Source organism: Cicer arietinum, chromosome 1 (assembly GCF_000331145.2).
Source record: "Cicer arietinum cultivar CDC Frontier isolate Library 1 chromosome 1, Cicar.CDCFrontier_v2.0, whole genome shotgun sequence".
Classification (NCBI taxonomy): domain Eukaryota; kingdom Viridiplantae; phylum Streptophyta; class Magnoliopsida; order Fabales; family Fabaceae; genus Cicer; species Cicer arietinum.
Window position 1 is genome coordinate 47,754,874 of NC_021160.2, and position 10,643 is coordinate 47,765,516.

The 10,643-nt window shown below is 29.9% G+C and overlaps 2 protein-coding genes and 2 non-coding genes across 8 annotated transcripts; 2 read left to right on the plus strand and 2 right to left on the minus strand.

Moving 5' to 3' along the window:
• Positions 1 to 1,041: 1,041 nt before the first annotated feature.
• LOC101498107 (uncharacterized) lies at positions 1,042 to 3,350 on the plus strand. Its single transcript, XM_004487676.4, has 5 exons — positions 1,042 to 1,410; positions 1,933 to 2,000; positions 2,087 to 2,221; positions 2,291 to 2,461; positions 2,774 to 3,350. Exons 1-5 carry the CDS (start codon positions 1,083 to 1,085, stop codon positions 3,224 to 3,226), a joined length of 1,155 nt encoding a protein of 384 aa, XP_004487733.1. The 5' UTR covers positions 1,042 to 1,082; the 3' UTR covers positions 3,227 to 3,350.
• Positions 3,351 to 3,387: 37 nt separating this feature from the next.
• On the minus strand, positions 3,388 to 3,459 carry TRNAP-AGG (transfer RNA proline (anticodon AGG)). Its single transcript has one exon. It is a non-coding gene; the product is annotated as a tRNA-Pro (tRNA).
• Positions 3,460 to 5,455: 1,996 nt separating this feature from the next.
• Positions 5,456 to 5,539, minus strand: TRNAL-UAA (transfer RNA leucine (anticodon UAA)). Its single transcript has one exon. It is a non-coding gene; the product is annotated as a tRNA-Leu (tRNA).
• LOC101489462 (splicing factor U2af small subunit B-like) lies at positions 5,501 to 8,888 on the plus strand. Of its 5 annotated transcripts, XR_012162126.1 has the most exons (6): positions 5,502 to 6,071; positions 6,264 to 6,345; positions 6,814 to 6,940; positions 7,032 to 7,474; positions 8,316 to 8,424; positions 8,643 to 8,888. XR_012162126.1 is itself a non-coding variant. In XM_073365601.1 (5 exons), exons 1-4 carry the CDS (start codon positions 5,748 to 5,750, stop codon positions 7,456 to 7,458), a joined length of 960 nt encoding a protein of 319 aa, XP_073221702.1. In that variant the 5' UTR covers positions 5,501 to 5,747; the 3' UTR covers positions 7,459 to 7,474; positions 8,246 to 8,641. The 5 variants fall into 5 exon arrangements, 3 of the variants coding, with proteins under 3 accessions (XP_073221702.1, XP_004487533.1, XP_004487535.1); XM_073365601.1 differs by lacking the exon at positions 8,643 to 8,888 and having other exon boundaries at positions 5,501 to 6,071; positions 8,246 to 8,641; XR_012162125.1 differs by having other exon boundaries at positions 7,032 to 8,424.
• Positions 8,889 to 10,643: the final 1,755 nt, after the last annotated feature.

Below are 10,643 nucleotides of genomic sequence, written 5' to 3' on the forward strand. Positions count from 1 at the left end.
AAATATTATTAATTTAATAAACAAAATAATAATAAAATACTAAAAAAAAATCAAAATATATTTAATAGACAAAAAATACATCAAATTTAAAAGTGGTTGACTACATGTGCCAAAATAAACATCATCGACTCACTCCTAGTTTGCGGATACTAAATTATGATTTGTTGTTAACAATCCTCTCATATTTTTACTCAGATCTAATAAATAAATAAAATAATAATAATAATAATAATAATAAATATTATTAATTTAATAAACAAAATAATAATAAATTCTTTTAAAAAAATCAAAATACATTTAATAAAAAAAAAAATACATCAAAGTTAAGGTGATTGAGTACACGTGCCAAAACAAAGAACTTCTCAATCCTATAATGCATATACTAGCAACTTAATTCTATTTTGGTGACGACTTCCTCCTATTTTTTTCCATATCAGAGAAATAAAAGATAATAATAATAAAGTAAATTATATTAATAAAATAAAATAAATTAAATAGAAGAAATAAAATATATTAAATTAATTTTTTTTATTATTATTATTTGATCCAGAGAAGAGATAGGAAAAAGTCGTTAACAAAATAGAATTAAGTTAATATTATCTGCAAATTAGGAGTGACACATTATTTATTTTGGCACATCTATTTTAATGTATTGTTTCTGTCAAATGTATTTTGATTTTTTAAAATATTTTATTAGTATTTTGTTATTAAATTAAAAATATTTTATTTTTATTATTATTATTTTTCTACTTTTAGATCGGAGAAAAAATAAGAGGAAGGTGTTAATTTGTGTTGCTATTTTATCGGTAAAATATAAAGAACAAGTCGTTTGGTTTGGCAAGTCTAATCGACTCCAATAAATTTAATGTATTTATTAATATAATTTTATTTTTTAAATATTTTAATTATTTTTTATTAATTAAATTAACAATTTTTCAAAAACTAAAATGAAAAAAGTAAAATAAAAATTAGTAGATGGTCTCGTCCCTCTGTACATTAAAATCAATCTCTCCATATTTTCTTAAAAAATATCAGCACATTGTGAAAAAATCAATATTTGTTGTTAATTTGTGGCGCAAAAAATGGAAGAGGGAGGAAGCAGTACCATTGGTAACAATGTAAAGCAAGAAAAGATCAGTTCAAGTAGTACTGATCATCATCATCAGAAGAATCAGATAAAGGAAGAATCAGAGGATGATGAAGAAAGCAGTAGCACTGGTACTGGTTCTGATTACGACAGTTCTCAATCACCATTGAATTCTTCAATTGACATATTGTCACCATTCTCAAAACATCTAAGCAAGAGAAAAGAAGGTCCTCAAATTTCTGCTGATAATTCTCCAAAGAGCACTAAAAGAAAAGAACGCCATCCTGGTTCCGGATCCACTCAAAAAACCGCTGCTGACCTCGGTAACATTTTATTCTATATCGATATATATATATGTTTGTTGTCCCGTAATTGCATCTCAGATAGTAAAAGACCGATATGATATCATCAATATGCTGGGTTGCGTATTCGAACTCGCAATACTCTGTATCTCTGCATTTAGTGTATATTTTTTTTAAGTTTATCACTAAATTTGTTCTTTGTTTTAAGATGCTTGCTTTTATAAGATTATTACAGATCAAAGTTTTTAACTTTTTCAATGATATGCTGAGTACTCCACCTGTGTGAACAAAATATACATGTTTATTCTTTGGATAGTTCTTTTTTATTTTTAAGTTTATCACTAAATTTATTCTTTTTTTTAATATATATGGTTGTTAATTTGTTTCCTTATTACAGTTTTAAATTTTTCTTGTGATCCATCTTGCTATCTTTTCCCTTGTATAGGAAAAATTTAATTTTTTTATTGGTCAATATTCAATTTTACTACCACGTCACTAACGTTGTGTTTTGCTTGAATTCATATTTGATTTGATTTGGTGAAGGTGAGGATTGTATTGGAGAAGCTGGACGAAGATTTACATCTCATATCTTAAATTTGAAGGCTGGGGAGGTAAAATATCAATATGCAATTTAATTTACGTTACTAACGAGGAAATAATGAATATATATATAGTTTTGGAATGAATTATTTTGCAGGATGTGGCGGAGAATATATTAAATCTTTCTAGGGCATGTAAACGTCAATCTGTTATCATACTTTCTGCAAGCGGTACTGTATCTAACGTTACCCTTCGTGTCCCAGATGGCGGTGATGCTTCTTTCACATACCAGGTAAAACATTTAAGACTTTAATTTATATACAATATATAATTTGTGTTTATTTAATTTTCGTATATGCAGGGAATTTTTCATTTACTTTCTTTATCTGGATCATATATTTTTACCACCAAACCAGCTAGAGGTCACCGTCGTCGCAAAGAGATGTTATTTTCCATTTTAATGTCTGATATTAATGGAAAGGTTTTTGGAGGTAGTATCGCGAATTCCCTCATTGCGGCCGGCCCCCTTCAAGTAAGCTATATTTTTGTTGTTGATACTTTTATGACAAGCAAATCATATTTACTTCCTTTAATTTCAAATGTAAGCAAACGAACTAGCATGCTTCTAAAAGGAGGAACACAAATAGATTTCAATCAGTAATAGATACTCTGTTAAATTAAAGTGAGTAACTCTGAATTAGAGTTTGTCAATTAAAGTTTTGTTTTAAAAATAACAATTTAAAAAAAAGGAGGTATTTAGTTTGAATTTCAAAATGATTTTCTTTATAATACATACACAACGACGGGCCATTAATTAACAAAATTTGATGTGGTGGTGAATCAGGTTGTTGTAGGCACTTTCAAGCAAGAAGGCTATAAGGAACCGAGGGAAAACAAAAAATCAAATGAATCATCTCCTGTTGTTGCTGCTCCGCCACAAAAAATGTTTGGTGGTAATTCAAATTCAGAAAAAGTTATCCCTGGAGAAGATTCCAAAATATTTGTAGAAGGACATACTAATTGCCCTTCACCAACATCTGGATTTTTGCCAACTACTCATGATCATCAAGCTGCTGCAAATAATGATCAAGCTTCAAACGATCAAGCTGCAACCCATGATGATCAAGCTTCAAACAGTCAAGCTGCAACTCATGCTGATCAAGCTGCAAACAATAAAACTGCAATTCACGATGATCAAGCTGCTGCAAATAATCAAACTGCAACTCATGATGATGAAGCTGCAAATAATTTGGATAATAACTCTATTTATGTGGATGGCACAAATGAAACTGTATAGATTTTGGAAATGATATTTCAAAAACCTTTAATTGATTTTCGTTTCAGTTGTTTTTAGGAAGAATAATTCTGATATCGATGTAGTAGACGTGAAAATTGTGATATTGTCAATTAAAATCTTCTGCATGCTTGGTTTTATGGAAAAGAATAAAAAAAAATAAAGGGGCATTCCGAGAATTGAACTCGGGACCTCTCGCACCCTAAGCGAGAATCATACCACTAGACCAAATGCCCGTTGATGATATCTTTCAAAACCTAGACACCTACTATATTCTTGTTGACTTCAATATACATGCAATCCTTAGGTATTTAGGTACTTTAAATTTATTTTTCTTCGATTCCATCTTTTAAATTATATTTCATTGCAACGTTAGTCTTTAAGAATTATTAATATACATAAAAAAAAATTTTAATTTATTTTTTTTTTTCGAATTACTTTCATAAAATATTAAGAGTTAATTGAAATATCGCAATAAATTGATTGGTGAATCTATTTTGTATGTGAAGGAAATTAAAAATAATGATTATGACCTTTATTACCTTGAATTTAAGACTATATGTGTATTTAAATTGTTGTAGAAAAAATCAATAAATATATATCATTTATAAGATTTGATTAATATTTTTTGAATTATTAGTATGAGAGACATGTTGTTACAACATTTGATAAAGTTTCAAATGATTAAAAAAAATTCAATTGAACTAATCGTTTTTGAAATTGAGATAAATGATGAACAATGCAAACAAAATGTAACTTAAAATATCAAATCGAGATAAAATAAATTTAAAGTATTTAAGTGAAAATTTAGTTAAACTTAAAGGAGTATAATTGTATTTTTGCCTATATTCTACTATATTCAAAACATATAATAGTATTTTGTTGTGTTAAAAGTTACAACAAGCTTTTATAGTAGTATTTTGTTATGTAAATAACAAGACTCGGGTTTCAAGCATATAGTAGTAGTATTTTGTTACCTTAGACTTGTAAACTTCGTAGTATTTTGTTTAACAAGTATATAGTAGTATTTTGTTACTTTATACTTGATAAGCTTGATAAACTTTGTAGATTTTGTAGTACTATTTGTTACCCAAGCCTGTTAAACTTTGCAATGTAATAACAAGCTTCAAGCATATATATATATATAGTGGTATTTTGTTACCTTAGAGGTAAATATTATTTTGTCTCATTGATAGTTTTAGAATATAAACAAGCTATTTATTTCTACAAAATTGAAGTCAAATGAAGCCTTTGAACAATTAGTATAAAAGATTAATTGACCTTTTTTATCTCATATATAATTATTTGTGTGAGAGGAAAACAAATGTTTTTACACTATTTTTGCTTTTATCATAATTTTGTCTTATTAGATTTTTCTAACAAAGTTTTTAACGAATTAGTTTTTTTGTGTGGATAATATTATACTCTTTTTCCTCTTCCAGCGAGATTTTTTTTCAATGAATTTTTTCATAACAAAGTTTTAATGAGACACATGGTCAATATACATCCAAGGAATAATGTTAAGAAGATAAATTTGTGAATGTTTATTTCCTCTTATCATTCAACGTTCTTTTTATGATTTAGAAATCACTCAGTGAATGACCTTAATAATTGCAAGTTGTATTTGTTTATAGAGTTAATGTGATTATTCGCATCCTTGTCCCTTATAAATTTTGTAGCATATAAATAAGATTCATATTGTAGAAAATTCTACAATAGACCACCTTGATCAGTGGTACACTATGAACCAGTGTTTAAAACTAACCTGAAACTATAACAGTCATCAACAAAAATAACATTAATGACTTTATTCGTCTTTACAATTGAAACAATGATTTAATTAATGATTTGACTGTTGTCAATTTGACAAGTTGAATTTAAAAAAAAAAAAACATTTAATCGTCATTGAGAATTTTAATTGTTTTTAAGCATTAGTCTACAATAGACCAAATTCATAGAAGGTCTCTTATTGCATCCGCCTTATATTACATCGTACACGACACACATTAAATAGGTGTAATACAATTATTTTCTTCTTCCTTATCTCCATTCTTTTATATTTTACATCTTACTATAGTTTTAGTTATTTTCATTAACAAAAACTACTTTTAATTATACAAAAGTAGTTTATTTCAAATTCATATATCTCTAATGATGTAACTATTCACTAAGTCATGAATAATTTGCAAGATATGAGTAAAAATAAAAATAAAATGATTATATATTAAAAAATGCTGGCTGTGGGGTTCGAAACCCACGCGCACTTATGTGCAGAAGATCTTAAGTCTTCCCCCTTAACCTCTCGGGCAAACCAGCTTGTTGCTTCTGATTCACAAAAACGTTCTATATATTTAATCTACTAATTATATCAACAATGAATAAATCCAAATATCTAACAGAACAATCTGGAACTCGAAAGAAACTTCGAAACCAAACCCATTACTACAAAATTCACAAACCCTGACAATTCGAAATCCCTTATTCTTCTCATCGAATCGAACTACCTCACATTGATTAATCACCAATGGCGGAACATTTAGCTTCAATTTTCGGCACTGAGAAAGACAGAGTGAATTGTCCGTTCTACTTTAAGATCGGAGCATGCAGACATGGCGATCGATGCTCGAGGCTCCACACGAAGCCGAGTATAAGCCCTACGATCCTTCTCTCCAACATGTATCAGCGTCCTGATATGATTACCCCCGGTGTTGATGTTAATGGCTTACCAATTGATCCTCGTAAGATTCAGGATCATTTTGAAGAGTTTTATGAAGATTTATTTGAAGAATTATCGAAGTATGGTGATATTGAAAGTCTTAATGTTTGTGATAATCTTGCTGATCATATGGTACTTTACTAAGCTTCTGATATTTTAATTTTCGTTTTGTTTTTTATTTTGATTTGTTTAATTTATTGTGAATTTGTTTTGAGGTTGGTAATGTGTATCTTCTGCTATTTTAATTTTAATTTTTCGTTCTGCTTTTTTATTTTTTGATTTGTTTAATTTATTGTATTTTTGTTGTTAATTTGTTTTTTTTAGGTTGGTAATGTGTATGTTCAGTTCAGAGAGGAAGAACATGCTGCTAATGCTGTTAGGAATCTCACTGGAAGATTTTACGCTGGTTTGTTATCTCATTTATTTGTGTTTTTATTTTATTTTATTTAATTTCTTGTTCAAATGTCGATAATTGATGATGATCACATGGTGGTCGATAGTTTGTATTTGTCTTTTTGGTCAATGAACTTGATTATGTATATATTTTTTAGATTTTTATTTTAAAAAACCTATATATTTTATAGGGATTTAGCTTCAATTGTTGACGTGAAAAAGTTTTGATATTGCAATAGATTCATGATTTGTTATTCATATGTTGTTATACACGTCAACATATTATCAATACTTGATTTTGTCATCAAAATTTGGGAACACTTAATTTACTTGAGAATTAGCTTTAGAGGTGCCAATTATTTTTTCATAGATGGTCTTAATAAGATTGGATTTGATTATTGTTTGATTGTCTGCCAATTATATGTTGAGTTGCCTTTTTTTTTTAAGTTTGAATATTAACTGTAGGTTTGCTTGCTTGCAGGTCGGCCGATTATTGTTGATTTTTCTCCGGTGACAGACTTCCGCGAGGCTACTTGCAGGCAGTATGAGGAGAATACTTGCAACCGCGGTGGTTATTGTAACTTCATGCACTTGAAAAGAATTAGCAGGTAATATTTTCAACATTGATCAATAACCATTTTGTGGTTTGGGGGTTTTTGAATTAAATTTTGATGATTGTGTAATATGTACTATGTCCAGGGATTTGAGGCGTCAGTTGTTTGGGAGGCACCATGAAAGGCACAGTAGGAGCAGGAGTAGGAGTCCTTACAGGCATCGAAGCTACGAGGAGCGGTCTCACCGCAGTAAGCATGATGACAGAGACAGAGACAGGGACTATCATCGTGACAGTCATAGCAGGAGACGCAAGACCTCAAGTCCTGGACGGAGGAGGGGAAGGAGTCCCAGTCGAAGTCGAAGTCCTGTTCGAAGGAGGAATCACAGTCCGATCAGGGATGGCAGTGAGGAGAGACGAGCCAGAATTGAACAGTGGAACAGGGAGAGGGAGGAGAAAGAACCTGCAAGTAAGGTTAATGCAGAAGAACCCAATAATGGCAATAATGCTAGCGCATATCATGAGGACCAGCAGCAAGAGCAGCAACAGCAACCTCCTCAGGACGGATATTGATCTGTCTATGTTACTGGTTTGTGTCTACTCTCTCGAGTTTGCTTATTCCTGTAGTTCTAGGCAGCAGTTTTGGTTCTGGCACAGACCACCTACAGAACAAGTATAGCTCACCACCCATTTTCCGCTGTGCAGGTGGTGCAGGTACACTGTTCCATGATGTGAAATATGCCCCTCCCCCTTGGGATTTTTCCTTTTGTTATGCATGATGTTTGATTTTGTGTATGGGTGTACCACTTTATGCATCTTTCCCAAATTAAATCTCAAGTTGGAACCATATTTTTTCATAGATCTCAACTGTACTAATTCCATTGCATTTTTTAGTGTGCTATCCATAGTGGACAAATATATTTGAAGTACTGCACAGCTAAGCTCTTTCTTGTTTCCAACCCACGTGTGCAGATCATCTGACAATAATGATTTTTCCATTAGCTCATGCTGCTGTCCCTATAAATTTTTAGATAGCAGCCATAACTTTTGTCAGTTGTTTCTTTCAAAATTGTTTTTCACTATTCGATCATTTTATGTAAAAAAACAGCAGTGTTCCCTTTTTCAACTAGCTAATTATGAACTCAGTAGAATGTGTGCTTGCTTGTTATGGTGGTTTATTTGCATTTGCTGCATGTCTGCCTTATTTTTTCAGTCAGGGATCCTGATCACCATCACACGTGAAGACTAGTGAACGACCATTTCAACAGTTCTTATAGGAGTTTTTGTTTTCTGAGTTCTGTTTAAACTATTTTGAAATCAGAAATTGTATTATTATCTTACATAATAATGAGTTTTGCAGGTTCAGGTATCCCTGCTTCTAAGAGTCGAGCCTTTGAGTTAATTGCAGTTTACTGGAAATTTGTGTACAGGTTCAGCCTTTGCTCTGGGAGGATGTTTTAATGGATCTTTCAGGTATAATTTGGAGATTCTGACGAGCAGTTTCAGCTGGGGTGTAATAGCGTAAAGATGAATAATTAGGTGAAGACTTATGTCATTAGTTTTCTTCTAATTCCAAGCAGAAGAAGTTGACTTTAATTTTTATTTTTCTTTCTACTGGCATGTTAGGATACTTCCTTCCGTGTAAGCTTTAGATGCCTATTGGAGAGTGACCTTTGAGCTCATTATTTTTATATTCTGCTTGTAAAATTGTTACTGAGGTTGTAGATTTTAACTTTAAATGTTGCATGTTTTTCCAGTGCATTAAATCGTTGATGGAGTATTTTCACTGTTGGGCGACTTTATTTGGAAACCTGTTATGTATAAGTGGATTCATGAGCATATTAAGCCCTGGAGGAGGAATAAATTTAGGATATATTGCGCAAAATGTGAGGTAGCAGTGGCTGGCAGCCTAAATAACTTCCATGGCGTAAATAAGATAAAGATAAATGATATTTTGAAACATAAATTTTTACAATTATTTGATGGTAAATGCAGTTCAAATATATGATTAATTAGTAGTTAATGATTATAACATGGTCTTATGATTTATTAGTAGTAGCTAATCATGTGTAGATTTTGAATTGACTTTTTAAATTTGATATCATGAAATGAGTCAAACTTGAGCCCAGCCATAGTGAGTTTGTTTGTGACTTATTTATAATCACTTCATTTCATATAAGGTGAATGCTGATTTAACTCTTCAATTTTTTTGTTTTTTATTTATTTATTTATCGAATTCTAAATACATTAGGGGGACAGGTGAGCATTCACATTCATATAATGTCTTGACTTTGTTCTCTTCTAACCTGAGTATAGCTCAACCTACAATAGTTTATTTTTGGTTGAGTCATACATGCATTTAATGTAATTAACTACCTGATCCTTGTAAAGTTACCATTTGCTCAAACATTTGTTACACATGATCTTGGTAAAGTTATCACTTGCTCAAACATTCCTTAATCACAATTGAGACAGAGCAGTAACATTAACCTCGCACATCTTAATTAAATGCGTCATCTTTATTAAATTCGTGCGATAGTGACGTTAAAAAAATATCCAAACAAAGTATTTCATGGATTTGTTACATGCACCATACAGATTACATTCAGATTTCATTTTATCAACTACCTCAACCACACAAAAAATTCACATAAATATGATATTGGATATTATTTCAAATTGGTTGAACACTCTTAAGATATCAAGCTTGTCTCGTCATACTCTGCACCACACACGAAACCAACAGTTGTATTTGGAAAACTCTTCATAGCTGAAAATATGCTAGCGGGAAGTGAATTTCAATAAACCTTCTAAGCAAAACGTTTTCTGAATGTGCTAAAGGTATTGAAACAATTACTGTCCTAGCATAAATTGAAGGTTGTAAAATTTGAGAAAACTAATTATTGGAATTTTAATTTTACAAGTACCAAGTATTTTATATTGTTGTGTAGTATATTTTTTTTTAAAATTGAAAAAGAAAATATGTATGATAAATAAAATATTTAAAATGATAAGGAAATAATATACCCAAAATATATGCCACTTTTATTTAGAAGATCCTATCACTTTTTGAGTATTAAGAACTCAGAAAAATTGATATTGTAATTAAAAATTTAATTTATATACACAGTCAGTGTAAATAATTTTACATTGTTAATCAATTATAACTTTTAATTTATTAATAATATTTGACTTTTGCGATAATTATTTTTAAAATCACACTGATTAGTCATAATATGTCAACTACATAATTTGTGAATAACTAATACTAAAAGTTATCTTGTACATACAATATTAACTTTTCATATTCTGAAATAATTTGTTATTTATAAAAAATATATTCTAAAAAACAATAATAAATGTATCTAAAAATATACAAATGATTTTATATTTAAGAACATACAAATATGTCAAAAGAGTCATAATTAAGAATGAAAGAAGTATAAATTGTGAAGTTTGAAATAATAAAAAACTACAAATTGAGCTAGTTAGAACAATGAAAATAAACCATAATAGTAATACTCTAGATTATGTAAGAAGACACTTTCAATTTAATTTCGGAGAATATGAATATCTCAATAAAATCTAAGAGTTTATATAGTAAATTTACAAAATAAAGTTATTTATGATAACTACCATGGTTTGTCTTTGTAGGACATCCATAATTTTGTCACTGAGAATATAAATATTTTCATTTTCATTTCGTCTCTGACTCTTAAACTGTTTCTCAACTTTGTCTTTCACTCAATGTCAGTTAC